The sequence below is a fragment of the Taudactylus pleione genome, unplaced genomic scaffold (genome assembly GCF_031769625.1).
Source record: "Taudactylus pleione unplaced genomic scaffold, aTauple2 ptg000202l, whole genome shotgun sequence".
Lineage (NCBI taxonomy): Eukaryota > Metazoa > Chordata > Amphibia > Anura > Myobatrachidae > Taudactylus > Taudactylus pleione.
The window spans coordinates 11593732-11619098 of record NW_028284604.1 but is presented as its reverse complement, the minus strand read 5'-3'; the positions used below and the strand labels follow the sequence as shown (position 1 = coordinate 11619098).

Genomic DNA, 25367 nt, shown 5'->3' with positions numbered 1-25367 from the left:
AATGTGCTCAAATAATATGAGATATGGTAAGAACTTACCCTTGTTATCTCTATTTCTACGAAGTCCATAGGGTTCCACAGGATACCTTGGGGTATAGGTGATGTAGTCAGGCATCGGGCACCATAGAGTTAAGTTTTCAGCCTCCCAGGATGCACTAGAGTCCCCCTCCTATACCCCGCCCCCGAGCCAAGGCATCTCAGTTACATACCAAGCCATAGGCCGGAGGAGAAGGAAGAGAGAGAAGAAAGATCTGGACACATACAAGAATCACATTCTCACCAGAGGGAGACGGAAAAACCAGTGACCAGAGTAAAGCCCATCTGCAGCACAGGTGCGACAGGGCGGGAGTCCTATGGACTTCGTAGAAAGAGAGATAACAAAGGTAAGTTCTTACCATATCTCATATTTTCTAACTTCAGGGTTCATAAGGTATCCACAGGATACCTTGGGGATGTCCCAAAGCAGTATCCTTCAAAGGTGGGAACACTCCTGTGCTGAAATAAGAATCCGCCACCCGAAGGAAGCATCCTGAGAGGCAAAGGTGTCAAACGCGTAACACCTCACAAAAGTATGGAACAAGGACCACGTGGCAGCCTTGCAGATCTGGACTGCAGAGACACCACGTCGAGCTGCCCACGAAGGACCAACAGACCTAGTGGAATGAGCCCTCACAGAGGATGGAACCAGCAGGCCTTCATGAAGATAAGCTTCTGAAATGGCCATACGGATCCAAGCTGCAAAAGTTTGCTTTGAAGCAGGCCAACCCATTTTACGGAAGCCATAAAGGACAAACAAGGCGTCCGACTTCCTAAACGAAGAAGTGCGGTCAACATAAATCCTTAAGGCCCGCACAACGTCCAAAGTGGCCTCACCCACCGACAGGTCAGGCGAGTTAAAAGCCGGCACAACGATTTCCTCGTTGATATGAAAACGGGAAACAACTTTGGGAAGAAAATCAGGACGAGTGCGCAACACAGCCCTGTTCCCATGAAAAATCAAGAAAGGAGGTCTACAAGAGAGCCCCTATATCAGAAACACGTCTGGCTGAAGCGATGGCCAGAAGGAAAATAGTTTTAGCTGTCAGCCATTTAAGATCCACTAAGCCCAGTGGTTCAAACGGCGGTCCCTGGAGAGCCCTCAGGACCACAGCTAAATCCCAAGGCGCCACCGGTGGAACAAATGGCGGCTGAATTCTTAGAAGACCTTGCATAAATTTGCGCACATCAGGGATTGTAGCAATCCTACAATGGAACCAGACAGAGCAGACACCTGCACCTTCAAAGAAGCAAGGCGAAGCCCATGGTCTAGTCCCGCCTGTAGGAAGGCTAGCACTCTAGACATACGGAACTCCCGAGGTGCATAACCTCTCGGTCGACACCACTGGAAGAACGTATGCCACACACGATGGTATATTCTTGCAGAAGACGGTTTCCGAGCTCTCAGCATAGTGCGTACTACAGAGCTGGAAAACCCCCTGGACCTTAACATGGCCGTCTCAAAAGCCACGCCGTCAAAGACAGCTGAGTCAGGTCCGGGTGAAGACAAGGACCCTGTGACAGTAGGTCCGGTCGTAGCGGCAACCGCAGAGGGATGTCCACGGACAGACCCTGAAGGTCTGAGAAACAGTGCCATCTGGGCCACGCGGGAGCTATCAACAGGAGCGTCCCTCCTTCCTGTTTGAATTTCCGGATTACCCGTGGAAGAAGGGAAAATGGAGGAAAGAGATGGGCAAACCGGAACGTCCACTGGACGGACGCCTTTTCGTCTCTTGTGCGAGACCCGTACACCGGCAACTTGTTGTTGTGCCGTGACGCCACGAGGTCGATCTCTGGAAGACCCCACCTGTCCACCAGAAGTTGAAAGACGTCCTGGTGCAGAGACCATTCCCCCGGATGAACGTCCTGGCGACTGAGAAAGTCGGCCTCCCAGTTGAGGACTCCCGGGATGAATACCGCTGAAATGGCCGGAAGATTGCGCGATTTATGTAGGCCACGGTGGTGGCATTGTCCGACTGGACCTGCACGGGATGACCGTGGAGAACCCGATGGGCCTGCTGGAGAGCATTGAAAACGGCGCGGAGTTCCAAGATGTTTATCGGAAGCTCCTTTTCTGCCCTGGAACAAGTGTGGACCAGAGACCGCTCCCCAGCCCCGAAGACTGGCGTCCGTCATCAATAGGACACAGTTCGCCACCCAAAACGGACGACCCTTGTTGAGACAGGATGTCTGCAACCACCAGGCAAGGGAAAGGTGAACCTCCGGAGTGAGCACCATCGTCTGGGACTTGAGACTCTGAGGCAGTCCATTCCATTTGGACAGGATCAATTGCTGCAGAGGTCTAAGTGAAACTGGGCATATTCCACCATGTTGAATACGGACACCATGGAGCCCAGTAACCTCATTGCCGAGTGAAGAGACACACGGCGACTCTGCAGACAACTGCGCACCCTCAACTGCAAGGCAGAGATATTTTCCCCCGTCACAAAGATCCTCTGCTGACTGGAGTCCAACAAGGCTCCAAAGTGCAGCATCCTCTAAGACGGGATCAGGGTGGACTTTTGCCAGTTTATCAACCAGCCGTGCAGTTGCAGTACTGCAATCGTCAGATCCAAATGGTGTAGAAGGAGCTCCGGAGATCCTGCCACCAACAGAAGGTCGTCTAGGTACGGCAACATTCGGACTCCCTTCAGCTGCAGGGAAGCCTCCATGATCGCCATAACCTTGGTGAACACACGTGGTGCTGTCGCCAGGCCAAAAGGTTAACGCCCGGAACTGGAAGTGATCGTTGCGGATTGCAAACCTGAGGAACTGTTGATGGCGCGAAAGAATAGGGACATGCAGATAAGCGTCCTGTATGTCCAACAACACCATGTAATCCCCAGGTTCCAGCGCCAGAATGATGGACCGTGGGGTCTCCATCCGAAATCTCGGCACCCGCAAGGACTTGTTGAGTACTTTGAGGTTGAGGATCGGACGGTACGACCCATTGGGTTTCTGCACCAAAAACAGATTGGAATAGAAACCCAGGCCCTTCTGGGAGAAAGGAACAGGCACTATAACTCCAGCCTGGAGCATAGTGTGCAAAACCTTCTGCAGTTCCGAGGCTTTGTTCCGGTCTGATGGAAGACCTGTGGTGAAGAATCGGGATGGGGGCCTGTGCCGAAAGGAGAGGGCATACCCATGAGAAACCACCTCTTGAACCCAACTGTCTGTCGTGGTCACCGACCAACACTGGGCGAACCGTAGCAGGCGGCCTCCCACTCTGGGATCCCCCAAAGGGAGGCCCGGACCGTCAGGCCGCAGGTTTGTCATCGGACTTAGAGGCCGGACGTCTGGTACACCAGGCCTACTTCCGGGGCTTGGCCGATTTCTTGGGGTCAGCCGGTCAGGGAAAGAACTGTGCTTTAGGCCTACCCTGGGCCCTGTAAGCCGAAAGGACGACGTTCCTGAACTGGAAAGAACTGCAGCAGACGGGAGACATGCCGATTTGGCTGCCGCCAGCGTGGCTACAATTTTGTCCAGATCCGGAACAAATAGGACTTCTCCATTAAAAGGCAAAGCTTCCAAACCCTTTTTGGAATCAGCGTCAGCCTTCCAAGATCGCAACCATAAGGCGCGACGAGCCGCCACAGCTGACGAAGAAACCCGAGAAGTCAGGGTACTGATATCTAAAGCCACTTCATTAATGTAAGTGGCTGAATCCCGGAGATTGCCTATCAACTCGGTCTGTTCAGCCGAACAGTCGGAATCGAAAGACACCTCCAAACTATCAGCCCAGCGCTCCATAGCTCTGGCTACCCAACAAATGGCCATAGCCGGCCTGGCTGCCCCCCCCCCCCCCCGCAAGGGAATAAATGGACTTCAGGCAGATTTCCACCTTACGGTCCGTGGCATCCTTTAAGGAGAACATGGAGGGCATGGGCAACGTGGCACTTCGGACCAGGCGTGTCACATGAGAATCCACCTGTGGCGGGGATTCCCACTTAGCAAAATAGCCACTGCTAAACGTTTTTGAGGCTGATACCGTCTGCCAGGATGTTTCCACGCTTCCTCTAAGTCGTCCACCAATTGACCCGAAAGAGGAAACACTGTGGCGTCACCCTTAACATCTTTGAAAAAGGCATATTTGGATTTTGATACCGGAGGTTCATCATCCTCAATAACTAAAGCTGTGCGGACTGCACAAATAAGGCCAGGTATATAAACCTTAGACTTAGCGTCCGACTCTTTAGTACGGAGAGGTTCTTGGTCCGACAGATCCAGAATCTCCCCATCATTGGTCGCCCCTCGTCATCCTCATAAGGAGTGGACAGAGACGCCACCGGCCGCTTGTGAGGCCGCAACACGGACTCCCCTTGTAACACATCTGACAAATGCTGCACAGAACTTGTCAGAGAATTAACCCACGCAGGCTCCTGAGAGACCTGAGGAGATGAAATAGGGAGACTGTGGGGTACCATCAGTTGTCTTGGGAACCCCTGCATGGGTGACGACACCACTGACTGCTGGGACAATCCCATCTGAGGGAACGCAGGTTGCGGAGCTAACTGGCCCACTACGGTTGTAAGCGCTTTAGCGAAACAAGCCCAGGGGGTTCCTGTACCGGAGCAGTGACAGTAATTGGCCGTGTCAATAAAAAAAACACTGCCGACATAGCCCCTCCGCGCTACCCTCCCCCTCCGCTATAGGTACCTTAGACGTAGTACACAGAAGCTGGAGAGGAAAATCACTCTCAGACATGATGGCAAGTATGTGACCCCTCTCACTGATACGCGTTAGTATAGTGAGAAAACCGCCCTGCAATCACCGCACCGCAAAGGCTTTAGCAGAAGAAGAGCAGGGACAGTGAAAAGGCTGACAGTAGAAAGTGAAAGTACAGGCAGCAGATGCTAGCAGCAGTCACATACAATGCAAAGAAATCAATCCCTGCACTATCAGCGCTGATCCTCAACTACGCAGACACAGGGCCTGGTAGGACACAGCGCTGCATACACAGACCTGTTCCAACGGAGAGGTATGCCGGGGGACCCAGACCACGATGCCACCGATCAGTAGCTTCCAGCAGCGTTCACCATGCTTCCATAAAGATGGCCACTGAGGAGCAGAGAGGCGGCCGGCCTGTGGGAGGAGCGCTGCCACAGTGCCAATCGGCAGGTGCAGAGAGGGCTGTGTACAGGGAAGGCACGTTCCCCTGGCATGCAATTAACCCCTGGGATGCCGCAGCGCTACCACTCAGCTGCAGTCCGCTGTCCCAGGGAGGTAGTGGATGCGCAGGTCTGTAACCTGGCTCCACACTGCAGCCAGTCCCCAGGGAGCCCCCTGCCTGGGGACTCTGGACTATGTTCCAGCGGGGACCCACCGCGGGACCCCGCTGCTTACCTGCTGTCCCCCTTAAATCCGTCCATGGTCCCAAACATCTGGGGTCACCGCTAGCTGTGACCCCAGATGCCTACCAGTATCCCCGGATCAGTACCTGCGTTCTGGTACCGGCGGGGGTGTAGGGAAGACAGCATGGACGTCAAGAATGACTGTCCATGCTGTACTTCCAGATGTGCAGCCACAGCTGCCTTGTAGAAAACTTCAGGGGCTATCCTTAGCCCCCCTCTAAACAGGTGCATCCGACTCCGAGCCGGGCACCAACAAAACTGAGATGCCTTAGCTCGGGAGCGGGGTATAGGAGGGGGACCCTAGTGCATCCTGGGAGGCTGAAAACTTAACTCTATGGTGCCCAATGCCTGACGTCATCACCTATACCCCAAGGTATCCTGTGGATACCCTATGGACTCTGAAGTAGAAAATACACTGCAGTGCAAAACAAGTTAGTTATTTTCTTTTACTGTATGTACATTGCACAGCGCATGCTCCACCCACTGCGATCAGTGAGGAGGTGTGGTTATACACAATTCTTTTTGGAGCATTATTGCCATTGGTAAACTAGAATGCCTACTAAGGAGCACTGCCTTCTGGGGCATCAATTTGATTAAAGGGGTTGGGTACAGGATGCCGTCGGTCAGAATACCAACGGGGTTAAAATACCAACAACGACCGGCAAGTACCTGCACCCTAAACCTACCCTTCTCTTGCTACTTACAATCGAGATGCCGGAGGTCTGGATATATCGGCGACTTTGTGCCGACACCAGGCAGAATCCCAATGACAATATATTATGATAAGCGCTGTTATTATTTTGAAATTGAGAATGTGAAACCTGCTTGTGTGACGCGAAGAAAAAATAAGTTAAAAAAAAAAAAAAAAAACTTAGGGAATGAAAACTTTTTGCTTCTTGGAGACAAAAATAGAATGAATGTTTCCAGAATAACACCAGACTAACTCGTATCAAGATGGTTTACATACTATGGGAACTGGCTCAAGGTCACAATCTTAAACTGTAGAAAGGATAGGCCATTGTTTGACCAACAGTTTTTTTTCTTCTTCTTAATAAAATGAAATTTCTTTCACTCACCCAAAACACTATATAACAATCTGAGACTGCCTTAAAACCATATAAAATAGAAGCTGGAAGTAGGACCGTGATCAGGGCGGTGGGTGCATGTCTCTATGTATATTATACAGTCAGGTGCATAAATATTGGGACATTGACAGAATTGTCATATTTTGGCCTCTATTCACCACCACAATGGCTTTGAAATGAAACAAACAAGATGTGCTTTAACTGCAGACTTTCAGATTTAATTTGAGGGTAATTACATCCAAATCAGGTGAACGGTGTTGGAATTACAACGGTTTCTATATGTGCCTACCACTTTTTAAGGGGCCAAAAGTAATGGGACAAACTAAACAATCCTAAATCTAACTTTCACTTTTTAATACTTTGTTGCAAATCCTTTGCAGGCAATTACAGCCTGAAGTCTTTAACGCATAGACATCACCAGATGCTGGGTTTCATCCCTGGTGATGCTCTGCCAGGCCTCTTCTGCAAATGTCTTCAGTTCCTGCTTGTTCTTGGGGCATTTTCCCCTCAGTTTTGTCTTCATCAAGTGAAATGCATGCTCAATCGGATTCAGGTCAGGGGATTGACTTGGCCGTTGCATAACATTCCACTTTTTAGCCTTAAAAAACTCTTTGGTTGCTTTTGCAGTATGCTTCGGGTCATTGTCCATCTGCACTGTGAAGCGCCGTCCAATGAGTTCTGAAGCATTTGCCTGAATATGAGCATATAATATTGCCCAAAACACTTCAGAATTAATTCTGCTGCTTTTGTCAGCAGTCACATCATCAATAAATACAAGGGAACCAGTTCCATTGGCAGCCATACATGCCCACACCATGACACTACCATCACCATGCTTCACTGATGAGGTGGTATGTTTTGGATCATGAGAAGTTCTTTTCCTTCTCCATACTCTTCTCATCACTCTGGTACAAGTTGATCTTTGTCTCATCTGTCCATAGGATGTTGTTCCAGAACTGTAATGGCTTTTTTAGATGTTGTTTGGCAAACTCTAATCTGGTCTTGTGGTGAACCCTCTATAGTCACTCTTGTGAAGTCTTCTCTTGACTGTTGACTTTGACACATATGCACCTACCTCCTGGAGAGTGTTCTTGATTTGGCCAACTGTTGTGAAGGGGTTTTTCTTCACCAGGGAAATAATTCTTCTGTCATCCCCCACAGTTGTTTTCCGTGGTCTTCCGGGTCTTTTGGTGTTGCTGAGCTCTCAGGTGCGTTCTTTCTTTTTAAGATTGTTCCAAACAGTTGATTTGGCCACACCTAATGTTTTTGCTATCTCTTTGATGGGTGTGTTTTGATTTTTCAGCCTAATGATGGCTTGCTTCACTGATAGTGACAGCTCTTTGGATCTCATATTGAGAGTCGACAGCAGCTGATTCCAAATGCAAATGTCACACCTAGAATCAACTCCAGACCTTTTACCTGCTTAATTGATAATGAAATTACGAGGGAATAGCCCGCACCTGTCCATGAAATAGCTTTTCAATTGATATTCCCATTACTTTTGGCCCTTTAAAAAGTGGGAGGCACATATAGAAACCGTTGTAATTCCTACACCGGTCACCTGAGTTGGATTTAATTACCCTCAAATTAAATCTGAAAGTCTGCAGTTAAAACACATCTTGTTTGTTTCATTTCAAAGCCATTGTGGTGCTGAATAGAGGCAAAAATATGAAAATTCTGTCAATGTCCCAATATTTATGCACCTGACTGTATGTACACTGACAGGGCCGATTCTGCACAATATTTAGCGGTGTACAATTAGATTGGTACAGGATTTAGCCACACTTAAAAAGCTCAGCATCTGGTCAGAAAGATCTAGTGAATGTGTTGCCTAAATAATACTATGAAACTAAAAATTAAGAAATATTAGGATACAGAAAATTGGAGACCAATGGAAATAAAACACAAAAAGTAAAATGTAAGTCGTCTCATGATGTAACTTACTTTTATGTAAGAAGGTTTTTATGTACCTGATGTTTCCTTTACACTCATTTTCAATGCAAGTTATTTAAACATGCATTATAATTAAAACAACCATATACTTACAAATACTGAACATTTTTACATATCACTTCAGTTTCAGCTGGCTTGCAAAATTAACACAAGTACCACCCACATTCATAAAAGATTTATTTTACAGCACATCTAACACGAGACCATGACATTAAACTTCAGCATTTTCATTACAGTGTTAAAATAGTTATTTTTCTAAGTCAAGATCAAAAGGAAAAAAAACAAAAATAATTACACCACTTCCGGAATCGACATTTTTCCCTCAAAACACAACCCCTACTAGTTATTTTACTCTGAAATGCATTGAAAGTAGTTGAATTGTGATGCGTCTATGCAGTCTACAAAATACCGTAATTTACATAAATAGGTCCCACAAGGAACATATAGGAATGAACTTCAGTGGATTAATTATAAAATTACATTATTATGATGACCTTTAGATAGTGGAGATGGACATTTTGTTGGCTAAACCAGTATTCAGGCTATCAGTTCTCTAGGAAATAATATCACCGAGACACAACACACTAACGATTCTCAGGAATATTGGTTCAGCCCACAAAATCCCTGCGTCCACTGTATTCAGGCAACGAATGCACTCTAGGAAAGTACAAAAAGATACCAATTGTGTAACCACCGTCACTGCCGGGGGGTATTGTGTGTGTGTGTGTGTGTGGGGGGGGGGTGCAGCCACTACTAGCTCTGAGGTGAGGTGGACATGGCAATACTGGTCTTCCCTCCAAAGACCTCTACCATCAACATTGCTCTTCTGAGTATGCAAGCGGGTTAGCACATGTGCTATAGAGCCTCATTTGGTCAGAGTAGAAGAGCGGGGGTCTTGAGAGGAAAGACTGGCATCACTTGGCCCATAATTCGCAATGAGGCACAGTGATGCTGTGTTTTGTCCCAGAAGGTAACACTGAATATTCAAAGAAATTATGGGGTTCTGCTAAATACTTTCTCTGGACAATGCAGCAGCCTAGACATAGTACCATGCCTTAACTAGGAGTTGGTATGTTGATTGAGAACATTTCAGCCAGCAGTTTTTTTTTTTTTAATTCCAGCATTTTTATGTAAAGGGTAACGCTAGCTTAAATAATTCAGCTTGGCACATACCATCCCAGCAGTTCCTTCACTTAGATTTTTTTTTTTTTGTTTGTTTATATATTTTTTATTTGGTAAACTTATTGGAGCTTCAGATAAAGGGAAGAGGAATGCTATTTAAAAGAAGGCAAATTTGGCACTTTTATACTGATATCACCAATATTAATGTTTCTTGGGATTTCAGGAAGGTTCATGTTCTTTACGGCAGACACAGCCCGCGCTGGAGCGCCTGCTAATCCAGCCTGTGTATAGAATAAAAGAGAAAAATATTAAAGTCATTTTCTGGAGACAGAGACAATGGACACAGTTTACTGAATTAAAGGTCACAGAAGTTGCATGGGGTCTCCTGGATTGCATGAAATGGATTAATATGAATGAAGGATTAGACAGGGTACAAAGACAGATGCATGACATTTGAACATTAACATGATTATGAGGAGGCTTATGGGAGGTGCTCTAAGGTACATTGTCTACCAGCTAAGGTAGGTTATACTAATTTTCAACTTCAAACCTTTTTGATTCCCCAGGCCACAAGTGATAATTTACTAAGCATATTACTGTAGTGTAGTACAAGTGAGAACACTCCATACGGAATGCCTTTGTTCTTGAAGGGATAAACATTTTCATATTATATGTACTTTGTTTTTATTAGACAAAAATTATGTAAGTTTATGACCGTGAGGCCAACCTACCCACATCTATACCAAATGAGAAATGCATGAGCCAACAGTCAGCAGACTTCTGTAATACTACCAATTGTGAATGCAATATAGCAATTGCAAAAATATTTAGCACCATCAAGTAGACTGCAAGAAGCAGTACATAATAGTAACTAGAACAATGAAATATAAAACACACTCTGAGTTAAGTATGTTAACACATACACTGTACCTGTTTACCTGTAATAGTTCTGCAAGGAAAGGGCCTACAATACAAATTAAATACAGTGACCAAAATAAATAAATACTAATTTCCCCAATGTTGCAAGGTACGGTTAAATGTGGATGTACAACAAACCTTGTAGAGCAACATTTTTTCCACAGCTTTGACTTATGTTGGGTATACACTGGCCAATATATCTGCTGGCCGTCGGGCAGTGTGTACAGATGATATGTCTGTGAACCGCCTCATTCACAGACATATTGCATTGCCTGTGCTGCACAGCCGATAGGACAGTTATGTCTCCAAAAATATCTGTCCATCGGCAAGTGTGTACGGGCGGTCTGCAGACACCCGTACACACTCAAAGGCAGCCGCAGGGAGGGGGGTGGCCCCGCTGCCAGCGGGACCTGCGGCTGATGGATAGATGATGACCGTTCAGTGTGTATGAACGACCAACATCTAAAGATATATCTGCAGATCTATCTTTCAGGTCTGTGCCCACCTTTAGGCTATGTACACAATGGCGTTATTTTTTTTTAAATCGCATGGCAAAATGCAACACAGACTGCATTACAATTCTGTGCACATTTAGCCTAAACAAACATTTAATCTACTTTTGTTTAAAACAAGAGATATGGTAAGAACTTACCTTTGTTATCTCTGTTTCTACGAAGTCCATAGGGTCCACAGGGTTGACCTTGGGATATAGCTGGATCAGGATCCATGGGCACCACACAGTTAAGCTTTTAGCTCCCAGGATGCACTTGGGTCCTCCTCTAAATCCCGCCCCCGAGCCACAGGCACCTCAGTTGGTAAGCAGCCTAGGCCGGAGGAGAATATGTAACAGAGAGAAGGAAGACTGGAACACACAAGAAACCATACTCACAGAAAAAGGAGACGGAAATACCGGTGACCAGCAACACAGCCCATTAGAAGCCAGGTGCGTCAGGGCGGGCGCCCTGTGGACCCTATTGACTTCGTAGAAACAGAGATAACAAAGGTAAGTTCTTACCATATCTCTTGTTTTCTACTTCAGGGTCCATAGGGGGTCACTGGGTTGACCTTGGGGATGTCCCAAAGCAGTTCAACTAAGGGCGGGGACGCTCCTGTGCAGAAAGGAGAATCCTGCGCCCGAAGGATGCATCCTGAGAGGCAAAGGTGTCAAACGCATAAAATCTTAGAAACGTTTGAACCGAAGACCAAGTGGCTTCCTTACACAGCTGAACAGCTGAGGCACCACGTTTAGCAGCCCAAGAAGGGCCCACAGAACGAGTGGAATGAGCCTTAACAGAGGCTGGAACAGGTAAATGCTCTCGTATCGAAGCCTCCCTAATAACAGAACAAAACCAATGGGCCAAAGTCTGGTTGTTGGCAGGCCAACCCCTCTTATGAAAACCAAAGAGGACAAACAAGGAGTCGGACTTTCGAACAGAAGCAGTCCGATCAACATAAACTCTGAGAGCACGGACAATGTCCAACGAAGTCTCCCCTGCTGTAAGATCAGGGGACTGAAAGGCTGGGACCACCAGTTCCTGATTGATATGGAACTTAGAGACAACCTTAGGTAAACACTCAGGACGAGTGCGAAGCACTGCTCTGTCCTGGAGAAAATAATTAAGAAGGGGGGACTACATGAAAGTGCCCCCAACTCGGAAACCCTCCTTGCTGAAGCAATAGCCAGGAGAAACACAGTTTTAAGCGTTAACCATTTGAGGTCAACTGACTCAAGAGGCTCAAAGGGAGGACCTTGCAAAGAACCACCGCCAAATCCCACGGTGCCACCGGAGGCACAAAGGGTGGCTGAATCCTGAGAACACCCTGGAAAAAAAGTCTGTACGTCCGGTAACATAGCAATTCTACGTTGGTACCAAACCGATAAAGCAGACACGTGCACCTTCAGAGAGGAAAGGCGTAAACCTAAGTCCAAACCCGACTGAAGAAAAGCCAGAATCCTTGAAACTCTGAATACCTGAGGATCATAAGTTTCTGGACTCACACCACTGAAAGTACGTGTGCCACACTCTATGGTAAATCCTTGCAGAAGCAGGCTTGCGTGCCCTCAGCATGGTAGAAATAACGGAACTAGAAAAGCCCCGGGACCTTAAGACGGCCGTCTCAAGAGCCACGCCGTCAAAGACAGACGACCCAGATCCGGGTAAAGGTAGGGCCCCTGAGACAACAAGTCCTGCCGCTGAGGAGGAAGGTACGGAACGTCGATGGACAGACTCTGTAGGTTGGAGTACCACGGACGTCTTGGCCACGCTGGGGCCACCAGTACCAGAGTGCCTCCGTCCTGCTAGAACTTGCGCAGGACCCAAGGCAGAAGGGATATCGGAGGAAACAGATATGCCAGCTGAAACGTCCAATTGACCTACAGAGCGTCCACCAGACTGGCGCCGTCGTCCCTTGTCCTTGACCTGTACACGGGCAACTTGTGATTGTGACGAGAGGCCATCAAGTCCATCTCCGGCAGTCCCTACTTGTCCATGAGTAGTTGGAATACCTCTGGATGAAGCGACCATTCCCCTGGATGCACGTCGTAACGGCTGAGGAAGTCTGCCTCCCAATTGAGGATTCCGGGAATGAAGACTGCCGAGATCGCTGGAAAGTGGCACTCCGCCCAGGTTAGGATGTGAGACACTTCTGCCATCGCAGCCCGGCTGCGAGTTCCTCCCTGGTGATTGATGTACGCCACCGTGGTGGCGTTGTCTGACTGCACTTGCACTGCCCTTCCGTGAAGAGTGGTGCCGGCCGACTGCAGAGCCCTGTACACGGCTCTTAGTTCCAGAACATTGATGGGGAGAGCCGCTTCCTCCGCTGTCCAATGACCCTGAAGTGACAAGGAGCCTGTCACCGCCCCCCAACCCCGAAGACTGGCATCTGTCGTGAGCCGAACCCAGTCCGGGATCCAAAAGGGGTGAACCTCGAGGAGGTGAGCTGTTTAAAGCCACCAATTCAGGGACTGTCGTACATCCGGAGATAGCACCAGCGTCTGTGACCGGATCCGGTGAGGCAACCCATTCCAGTTTGCTAGAATCAGCCTCTGCAGAGGCCTGGAGTGAAACTGGGCAAATTCCACCATGTCGAATGCCGACACCATGGAACCCAGCACTCTCATTGCCGAGTGTACAGAAAGACTGGCACAATCCAGGCAACTGCGTATCCGCAACTGTAGGGAAGATACCTTTCTGGAGTTAGAAAGATCCGCTGCTGATGAGAGTCTAGGAGGGCCCCCAGATGGACCATCTGCTGAGATGGGATCAGGGATGACTTCCTCCAATTTATTAACCACCCGTGCATCTGCAGACAAGCCACCGTCAGTTGGAGATGTTGCAGCAGAACCTCCGGAGAGCTTGCCAGCAATAGGAGGTCGTCCAGATACGCTAACAACCGTACCCCCTGGTTCCGAAGGTGGGCAGCCATAACTGCCATCACCTTGGTGAACACCCTCGGCGCTGTGGAGAGCCCGGAACTGGTAGTGACGGTGCAACAGAGCGAATCGCAGACACCTCTGATGTGACGTTGCTATCGGCACATGGAGGTAAGCGTCCTGGATATCCAGGGAGACCATGTAATCCCCTGGTTCCATAGCCAGAATTATGGAACACAAGGTTTCCATTCTGAACCTGGGAATCCTGAGAAACCTGTTCAGAGCTTTAAATTTAGAACGGGTCGATGGGAGCCATTGGGTTTCTGTACCAGAAACAGCAGAATAGTACCCCATCCCATGCTGAGATTGTGGAACAGGTACAATGACCCCTGCAGTCAGCAAGGAGTCTATAGCCTCCCTGATCAGCATAGCCTTGGCTATGTCCTGAGAAGGACTCGTGCAGAAAAACTGGTGAGGCGGTCTGCGCCGAAAAGACACGGAGCGTACCCCTGGGAGACCACTTCTCGCACCCAGGCATCGGTGGTGGTATCGAACCAGCTCTGGGCGAATTGAAGAAGTCGGCCTCCCCTCTGGGATCCCCCAGAGGGAGGCCCGTCCCATCAGGCGGAAGGCTTATCTTCCTGTTTGGAAGAGGGACGCCTGGCACTCTAAGCTTGTTTCTTGGACCTAGCCAGTCTATCCACGATCCTATCCAAGTGTGGACCAAAATGTGATTCCCCATTAAAAGGTAAGGCCTCCAGGCCCTTGTTTGAATCAGCGTCTGCTCTCCAGGACCTCAGCCATAAGGAGCGGCGGGCATGCACAGCCGCAGCCGACACCCTAGAGGTTAGCAGACTAGCGTCCAAGGAAGCTTCTCCAATATAAGAAGCCGCATCACTCATCTGTCCTAGTAATGCCCTCTGGACTTCCTGAGTATCCTCAGGAAAAGTGTCCCCTAAGGCATTGGCCCAACCCTCAATGGCCTTAGCCACCCAGGAAATGGCCATGGACGGGCGAGCAATTGCTCCCGAGAGGGAATAAATAGACTTAAGGCAAGCCTCAACCTTTCTGTCCGTGGGATCCTTTTAACGAGGAAACTGACGGTATTGGCAGCGTAGCACTCCTAATAAGGCGTGTGACATGGGAATCCACCGCCGGTGGAGCTACCCACTTCCTACAATGCGCCTCCGGGAATGGATAATTGGAAGCCAACCTCTTTTGAGGCACAAATCTCTTACTGGGTGTCTGCCAAGCCACCGCCATATGATCCGTTAATTGATCAGATAGGGGGAATACCGCCGAAGTCACCTTAGTTTTTTTTTTTTTTTTTTTTAAACTAGGGAATTTCTACTTAGGATCAGGTGCCTCATCCTCTATTAGGAGAATGGCACGCACCGCCCTAACCAGAGCTCGTACATTAATAGACGACCGAGATTCCAACTCCTGAGCCGAGGTGTACGAATCGGAGTCGTCCTGGACATCACCCTCATCTGAGGACCCCTCAGTGTCCGAAATCTGCGCCGCATGCAACTTATGTGCACGCTTAGACGCCCCTGCGACCTGTCATTGTGCAGCATCGACTGAAAAGTCGAAGATGCAGCTGCCAGACTCTGGACTGAACTGGAGAGCACGTCCACCCATGGTGGAGGAGCTGCCACATTGGTCTGGAAAGGCACCACAGACTGTTGTGTAGCAGGAGTGGCCTGAAAATAGATAGGCAATCCTGAATAAGGGTCCACAGTCTGTGACCCAGAGGAACTCTGCAATAATTGCGGGGTACACTGGTAATGGGAAATGGTAGGCTGGGACAGAGTCCTCGTAGGGACAGCAGACGGAGCCGCAAGGCGGTCCGCCAGAGACACCAGCACCTGTGAAAACATAGCCCATGGTGGCTCCTGTGTCATAGGGGGTCTGGATTGACCAGGAGTCAACTGACACCGCTCATAAAGGCCATCCAGAGATGCCTCTTCCCTATGTGATCCCGCAGAGCAGCGCCTGCAGGAAAACAACACTGGAGTCCCGGAGTGCTCAACTTCACCCACAGACATGACCAAATATAATGTACAGACAAAATATATATGGCAATAGAGGAAAAAAGAACTGCACTTCCCTGTGTGCTGAACAACAGTCCTGAATATGGCACTGTGTAGCACACAACTGTATGTGACAGACCTCACAAATACTTGATTTATATATGTGAGGTTAGTAGAAAAGCCCCTCCTCCACACCTGTAGGGCTAAGGAAGAAGGAAAGAGATAGATATAAGCTGACAGTAATAAGAGAAAAATACAGACAGCAGCACTAGCAAAAGTCACATACCATGCAGGAAGATATACTCACTGCACCTTTACACTACACTCAACCGCCCAGATTCAGTGTCTGGGAGGGCTATAGTGCTGTGTACGCCGTCCTAACAGGGGAGAGGTACACAGGGGGACCGGTCCGCGTGCTCCCTGAGGGATCTGCGCTGCCACATGTAGAAAAAAAAAAAAATGGCCACCAGAGACCTCAGAGGAGGAGTGGCCGAGTGAACTGCAGCTCAGGGACACTAGACATGCAGGCTGAAAAGCGCGCTGAGCTGAGGGGAGGAGCCGCTGAACAGGGAAGGCTTCCTCCCCTGGCTGGCCATAACCCCAGGGATGCTGGCTTCCCGCTTGCCGGTTATCCCTGGTGGTCTAGTGGTCCCACGGGTTATGGGGGGGGGGCCCGCCGCCACTGCCAGCAGCCTCCGGTCTGTCCCCAGGACCGGAGGCTAAAGGACTGCATTTAAGGTATTCCGCGCGCCGCCGCTAGCCAGCGACGCGCGGCTTACCTGAATCCCCGGCGACTCCGGCAGCAGTCCTGGGAGGTAAACAGAGTCCGGCTAGTACGGACTCTGTCCTCCCGCCGCGATCCCCAGATCAGTACTGGCGTCGCGGCGCCAGTCGGGGATCAGAGCGGCAGCGTGGGCGTCTGTACAGACAGCCCTTCGCTGCCGTCTGTAGTAAAAAGAGAAACTAAAATAAATAAAATCTATTAGAAAATAAAAAGCTTCTGGGGGCTGCTCCTGCAGCCCCCCTGCGCGGTGACCGACTCCGGCTTACACTGAGGTGCCTGTGGCTCGGGGGCGGGATATAGAGGAGGACCCAAGTGCATCCTGGGAGCTAAAAGCTTAACTGTGTGGTGCCCATGGATCCTGATCCAGCTATATCCCAAGGTCAACCCTGTGGACCCCCTATGGACCCTGAAGTAGAAATGTGTGATAACAGGGAATGATCTTGAAGCCACATGCATGTGGAAATTTATATTGAAACACTTCTCAAATCACTGCGTTTAACATGTGTGTTGACCTGCATCACGTGCTGAAATTTGACAAGTGGTGTTAATAAAAGAAAACTGCACCACAAAAGCAAAGCATGTTACATGCAAGTATTTGTCTCATTTGGTATTTTTATTTAGCTTTTGGACGCACTTGATTAGTAGTATAACCACATTGGGAATGCCTATTTTCCAAGCAAGATTTTATTTTGCCTGAGATGAAACATACATATTGGCATAGATGCCTTATATGAGGTTTTATCATGATACACACGGATCAGCATATCTATTAACGTTACTTGCCAATTTATACACAAAATGCGGTGTACAAAATACATTTGTATAAATGAACTTTCACTTGAGACCCATTTGAATGATACAGAAATTCCCATTGATTTTTAAAAGAAAATATTTTTTATTATGGTGAAACATCAGCAGAAGTGAGAGCTCAAGGTAGCCAGCCGTCAGATAAAAAACATCAAAGTCTCTTGTCAACCAATTCTATCACAATTTGGGTTACGCAATAGAGAACTATAAGGGGGTCACAGATCAATCTAGATTCTACACAATACATATGAGCTACTGCAGTATTAATGGGCTCATGAAGCTAGGATGCAATGGGGAGAGGGTGACAGGATGGGAGCAGATTCACAAGGTAAAACCTCAATGATTCAAACAAATTAAAAGAACCAGAGAAAGAAAACAAAATGAAGTCTGCAAGTATATCAAAATGAGGCCAAACTAAAGACTTGTACAGACATTTGATTCAATTCAGGCCATGGAATCACAGGAATAGTAATGTAAATTGATGATCATTTACTAGATCAAATTCATATGCCAGATCCACAAAATAATTAAAATTAAATATTGAAAAAAAATATATAAAATATATAAAATAACTACAAGCATGTTATTCAGTGTCCGAATATCTTACTATCAGCCTCAGGCCTCTATAAAATAATTCATAAACCACCTTACACTTCCTTTCTGTTGTGTTTATTAAGCTTAGGACATTTAGTGGACTCATCACCTACACAAGCAGATGTCGGCCATTTTGTAGACTGAACCAATATAAAAACAGTGCCGACCATTCATTCTCTTGGAACAACTGAGAACACTGAAGCAGTGGGCACAAAATGTCTGCCTCTCCATGTGTTCGTAAAATCTACACTTAAAATACTTTATAATTAATGACATTAAACTGTGTTGCAAATGTAAAAAACTGCAACTGAATAAGGGAGATGTAAGAAATTAAGATATTTTCACTTTTTCAGGCTGTTATGCTTTGTTGGATTAAAGGGGTGTTCTGTGTACTGTGTCATTTTCAGTCCTGATGAATGAAAAAAATTATCTGAAACTGAACTGGGTGCTTTAAGTATATATATCTTTTCATCTCTTTTTTGGTGTTTATACCTTTGGTTGGGCATGTAATATAAAAAATGTAACAGATCCAAAATGGTTTTCAAAGGCTCCCAATTTATACAGTGAATATCAAAACTTCTCAGCTTTTTTGATTTTTCTGTAAGTATACTGAAAATTACCAGGACAATGAAAGTAGACACAAATCATACAATTTCAGCTAATGCCATGCCACAGACATAATGTAAACAGGTATCCCATTGATAACTGTAAGTACATCCACATTAAGTTACTTCTTGAACGCCAAAATCAGTCATTCTATCAGCTGGCAGGATCTTTGATAACAATGGATTACTCTCTGTAAGTTCAACAACATATAAAATCCTGCTAATACTTCACATATACACATTTATGAATTATTTTAACGGCTTACAAAAACAGCATTAGTACGTGACAAGCCTTTGTATAACAGATCAGAAACGGCAGGTCTAAAAGTGGTGGCCATTTAAACTTTAGAAAAAAGGCTTAGTCTTTTCAAACTATATTGCTTAGCTTACACAAACAAACATATCAACTAGTTTATATAATCATTACCATTTGATCTAATAAAACCACACACATTGGTATATTCACTTATTTAAAATAATGCCAATTTCATAGCTAGTCTGATTACACTAAATACTATTTACGAGGGAAACCAGTACTTCGCTTCAAACTTTTAAAGTATGTACATAGGGCTACATCACACCAGCAACTCTTCACAGTATTTGACAGAAGCCTTTTGTTAGCTAAACAAACGTGATCATGCTTTAGATGAACCCCCCCCCCCCGCAAAAAGCGGTACATTGGGCTGTACATTCCACTAATGCATTAGCTTTAATAGCAAACTCAACTGCTCCATGTGATCCTCTGTGCGCAAAGGGATATGTACCCAACTAATACCATACTTTAAAGAGGTGTCAATGCACGTAATAACTTGGTCCACAGAATCTGTTCCTCTTGTATAAAAGTAGTAATAATCAATCAAAAAACTTGAGGCACAATCAAAGAACATTTAGTAGATCTGTTTTCTACTAATGCTATATGACCAAAAAAAAATAAAAAACAAACTACGGCATAGTGATGAACAAAAACACAAAGCATGAAATGCTGCAAAATCTAGTAAAGCATTAGTTAACAAAAATTAAATTAGATCAGCACTAATAACGGCCGTGTGGCTGGCACTTGTTTACGTTTAGGGTCAGTCTGGCCTAAATATAATGTCCTGGACATCATTTTGCTTTGCCTTTCTCAGAACATCAATTATATTACGGCAGCAGTACCTGGGTCTACCTGTCCTGCCTGGGAGACTGAAAGATAAAATTCTGCAAGAGAGAAGAGTTTATATGAACATTTACAGACCGTCCTTCCTCAGGGAACATTGTAAAAGTTAGCAAATTAAATCCATGGGACTACATTACTAAAGTTTGCATATTGGAAAATGGGAAATTTAACTCCAGCTTCTTTTCTTTTATTCTCAAACCTCTTAAGTGATGAGCAAAATACTAGAAGCATAAAAAAAATTACATTTTTGCTATTATGTATTGAAAATCATTAATAAACAGCAGCAGAATAGGCGAGAGAGGGAATTAAGTGAGTACTGCTTTTTCCAACATGCATTTCAGTAAGCTTAGTCCGTAATGCGCACCAGTCTCCTACACACAGCATATATACTACACACAGCATATATACTACACACAGCATATATACGTATGAGAAAGCAACCTAAGAATTCACTAGAAACAGGGAATCGCTGATGCAATTTGCCGCAAAGATTCACAAGCCGCTGAATTCTAGTGAGGCAATAGATTGCACTCTCAAATATTGGTTCAGCCAAAAATGGCTGCCTGCATTGTGTATTAGTAGACGTGTATTTAAAATATAACAGTGACAAAACACCTAAAATAGCACTGAAGGGAAACCATCATAAATCATATGAAAACAGCATGAAGAGAATGGGGAAAGCTCTGTATTTCTGCCAGATCAATGTCACTATGAGGCAAACACCAACATCACTGGAAACAATACAAAGTGGTGGTGATTTCAGCAGGGAGACTCCATAAAGGACAAATGTTTTAATTAAATTGAAGAATACATGTATATATAAAATATCAATTTTGCCAATACACGAGTGACTCAGTCTATAAATTTCTCCTAGCAGGGGTAATAGGTTTCCTTTAGTACATTGGCATACAGTAGTACAATAGTAAATAATGGGAGCCATTAGGAATTCCATTCCATGCTTTCTGAGAAAACTAAGAAAAAAAAAACAAGACAAACATGAGACTTGGCTTTAGATCCAGGGAAAGAACATGCAGGAATCCAGAGGTTGGCCTGGTTCTTCAAGGACAGATGTTTCACCAGAATAATGAAGATTTGAAGAGCAGATGGTTCAGTTTTTAAAACCATTTCAGTGCCTAATATTTTGGGAACATCCTCTGAAAATATTTCATACAAAATGGATATAGCATTGAAAAAGAACTGCAAAAACTTGTCCCTTAAGTTAACTAATCAGCATTCATTACATTATCACCCTTTAATCTATAGTCAGTGCTCCAAGAAGTGCAAAAATGGAAGAAATCTTAGTTAAAAAAATGTGTAATCTCATACCACTGGTTCCGTAATTATTTCTTGGAATTTGGCAATTATTTTCATAAGTACAAACATGAAATTATTTTGCAATAAAAACGCAAGGGATTACAAAGTAATAACAACATCTGATAAACATTGAATAGTATTTTGGCAATTTTAGAAAGTGAATGCTTAGAGCGTTAGCATGTGTCTGGAGTGCTCATTTATGCAACGTGGATTTATCACAGGCTAACTCCACCTAAAAACACATTATTAATTTTTAACTGTTTATAATGCATTTTTTATTTTAACACACGGCAACCATGAAATTGTCACTTGTTTGGCATGCCTAGTTTAAATGGAAAATACTTGTGCTTTTACTGTAATAAAACAAGTGTTATATATATATTTTTTTTTCTGAGAGGACAGATAGGACTTCGTGATAAGAAATGTGTACACTTTATCCAAGGTTTTACATAGAAGATCACATACTCCTTCTAACACAAGTACAACAATTCTAAGATTGTGAGTGAGGCGAGATAGGGCTTGGAGTGGGTGGTGGCGGCAGACAAATATTGGGTGGGTGCATGCATGATATAATTACGACTGCTACACAAGTGCATAACATTTATGCTAAATATTTGTGAGCCACACAGAATAAGTGTAAACTGTCGTGATGACAAAGAAGTTGGGTATGCTCCACAGACATTTTTATTTTAGATTTTATTTACATTCTTACGATTTTTCTATTTGACATTAAAGCAGAGGTTCCCAAACGTGGTCCTCAAGGCACACCGACAGCTCAGGTTTTAGAGATGGCCATGGTTGAGCACCGGTGGTTAAATCAAATTGGCTGAGGTACTGATTAAGTCACCTGTGATCAAGCATGGATATCCTTAAAATCTCGACTATTCAGGTGCTTCGAGGAATGAGTTTAGGAACCTCTGCATTAAAGAATAAGGCAAAAATAGGTTTTCACTGGCACACAGGTGCAGTTGGTTTTCTGCAGCACCAAAATCACCTCGCAGCTGCAATTTTCCACAACCGGTCTGAATACAGTGGATTTTGACAGGACATAGATAGTCTAATAGCAGTCAGGAAGTACTGTATCTAAGGACACATGAAACATTCAACTGCAAAACCACAATGCAGTCACTGATTGGATGGTGAGACAGCATATTTTATTACGTACAGTGCATGATCATTTTCCCAATACAGACCTAGGTATGTGTATCCGGGGCCAACTAAAAAGACTCCCTAGAGAGACTCTTCAGCTTACCAAATGTCACAATTTGGACACAACATGAAATGCCAGATCTTGTACAGTTACGGCCATTTGAGTTTCTTGAATGTTATACGATTCTATTCTTTGGCATAAAGTCCTCATGTTATTCTATGGAGCCAACTTATAACAGTGAAGTGTATAGATGTTCTCTTAAGATAACGTAGGCAGTATTCAGATGCTGTTCTAACCGATCTCTTCTAATTATTTCTCTAAAATAATTCATGAGGATCAAGTACACCAGTAACTTAATTACCTTTAGCTGTTTTTGTACCATTTTATAAATACTGCAAACATCTACATAACTTAATAAACCTACACAAGCAAGCTTGGTGTTCTCAATCCACACAAGTCTTCCTAAACTTAAATTAGGAAAAACATAGATTCCTCCTTTTAGTTATCATTTAAAGGAACTTCAACTCAAAAAGATTATATATTACCCACACTACTTAAGTTGATTTTGCACAGCACCAAAACTTACTGGAATATCCCTTGATACTTTACACTGGACATCTACCATAAATCATTAGTTGAAGACTCAGGCAAGGATTTTGCTGCTATTTTGAATAATTTATATTCCTTAGAAACATCTGTAATGATGGAAACCGTCCTTGCTTACAGCAGTTGCTAAGGAGTGTCGGTTATTGTGAAAAGCCCCGAGTGAGTCTTTCAACTGCCTATTTAAAGCAGGATATCAGTACATTATGTTATCCAACATAAGGATGTTAAATCAGGCAAAATATTATGTAAGAATTAATTGTGGCATTACCCTTTAGCTACATGTTAAATATGAATAAGCATTTAACTTATAGATTATTTTACATCTCGTAAAAGGCTTTAGATAAGGTGGAGACATCCAATGGTCAATGGATAAGCTGGTGTTTTTGATTTGGGCATCATAGTCCATAATCACATTATTCAGAAGAACAGTGATCCTACAGTAATAATTGTACTGTTGTAGCAATGAACAGCAAGGGTAAACAGAACGTATATAAAAACGAGCATGTCCTACACATAGCTCGGACTATGATGCTGTAATAATCACCATTTATGCCACATTGAACATCCTGGATACAAAATACCTAAATGTACGAGTGGTATCACGCAAACACTTTTCCAGCTTCAGGAGCGCTTGCACAAAATGTTTTTAACTGTTTATTGCAGCTGGAAAGATGCAACCTTTCTAGATTTGACACCTTATAATGAGAACTCAAAACAGTGGGGGCGGCAATAATTAATAGGTGCCCATTATCAACATCTTACCACCCTATTAGACCAGGTTTAGCTGTGTCAAAATGGTTAAACTCTAGTTAGGAGCACCCTAAATTAAAAATTTAGCCACCACCAGGGCCAGATTAAGGATTGTGGGGCCACTACCAGAGTAAAACGCAGGATTTAGAGTGGAGGGATATATACAGACACTCCAACATAACCCATTCCATTAGGTACAAAATGCTCTGCTCCTGGACTTCCCTCTTAATTTATGATTGCAGCCACCTGTGGTGAAACACCTGTCTCATCAGTTAACTAGTTCAATACAGGTGACTGCAATAATAAATTAGGTGGGAAATCCAGGAGCAGAGCGTTTTGTACCTGATGGGAGGGGTCATGTTGAAGGGTAGATCTCTATCTATAGATAAATTGAGATATATACATATTTATAGATAAAGATAGTGATATACTGTATATATACAGTTTAAATAGAGTGTGGGGGAAGGGACAGGGAGGGGGGAGAGAAGGAAGAGAGAGAGGGAGGGACAGGGAGAAAGGGAAGGAGAGGGGGGAGGGAGACAAAGAGGGAAATAGAGGGAGAGACAGAGGAAGGGAGAGGGAGGAGGGGACAGAGGGGGGAGAGAGATGGAGGAAGGGAGCTCACACACTAACCTCTTGCAACTGCAGTAGGCAGCCCATCAACCTTCTGATGGGGCAGGCACTTCACTGCATAAAGCCCCGCCCCTACTCATGCACCCGCGAATCACAGCATTGCCAACAAGGGGGGGGGGGGTGGGGGCGCTTCCATACAGCCACTGTCGGGTTAGGCACTCCTAAGGGAGGGTTAGGGGGTTGGAGAAGGTTAGGTTAGTGTACTTACTGATCGGGATTTTCAGTGGTGCCGGGCCTCCGATGTCGGGATTTGAACAAACCGCTGGACATAGGTACGGCGGTCATTCATACCGATCCCGTATAAACAGCAGTAATTTTAAAATATTAAATGTTTATGAGTTTGTCATCTTGCTCAGATGGGTAATTGTCTGCATTAGTGCTAACGTAATAGAACGGTTTATAAAGGTATGAACATATTGTACTATAACTCAGTGAAGAATGAGGAACTATAACAAGGCGGAGGAGATGTTTCCTGAATGAAGGACATTACTGGTGATTAAGGTAAAAGGGTAGTGCACTATATGAGTTGGCATCCCATGACGACTAGGCTCCAATTACAATACTACAATGTCCCACAGCAGGGTGGTATTCTGTCCATGACCACATAATTTAATTCTGTTTAATGCAAAAATAATTCCTCTTCACAATTAAAATGTCACCACGAAGCCTGCTGTTAGCTTTTTAAAATCCCTCAAAAAGAAATATATTTATTCCTCCCTATCTCCACAAAACATTCCCTACTGCTAGCATCTATTTTTCCAGCTTCTCGTTGATATTATGAATATTGCTACCTTTCAGTAATAGGAAGATAACTGCTACCAGCCCGCAGGTGCTCATTGGATCCATTCTGTTATTAACACCAGAAGGCAGAGGGTCAATTTAATCTATACAAAATAGATAATTACTAAAGCAACCACTTTATTCAGTTTAATAAAATCATACATGTAGTTGCTACAGAGAGAAAAATGTATCCAACACTAAAAAAAACGTATCGCTACATTGGTAAATACACTGAAATGCAGAAAGCAACTGGAACGCTGCATGTTCTAATTTGCTGGGCATGATGAGCTTCAGATTACATTAGATACATTTACCACA

The 25367-nt window shown here is 45.1% G+C and overlaps 1 protein-coding gene across 1 annotated transcript in view; it reads right to left on the bottom strand.

The window, feature by feature from the left end:
• Nucleotides 1-8584: 8584 nt before the first annotated feature.
• AP3S1 (adaptor related protein complex 3 subunit sigma 1) overlaps nucleotides 8585-25367 on the bottom strand; it is a 73647-nt gene continuing 56864 nt past the window's right edge. The window contains exon 6 of the mRNA XM_088477728.1: nucleotides 8585-9827. Within this exon, the coding sequence (XP_088333854.1) occupies nucleotides 9699-9827 (129 nt within the window). The 3' untranslated portion in view covers nucleotides 8585-9698. The remainder of the gene's footprint in view (nucleotides 9828-25367) is intronic.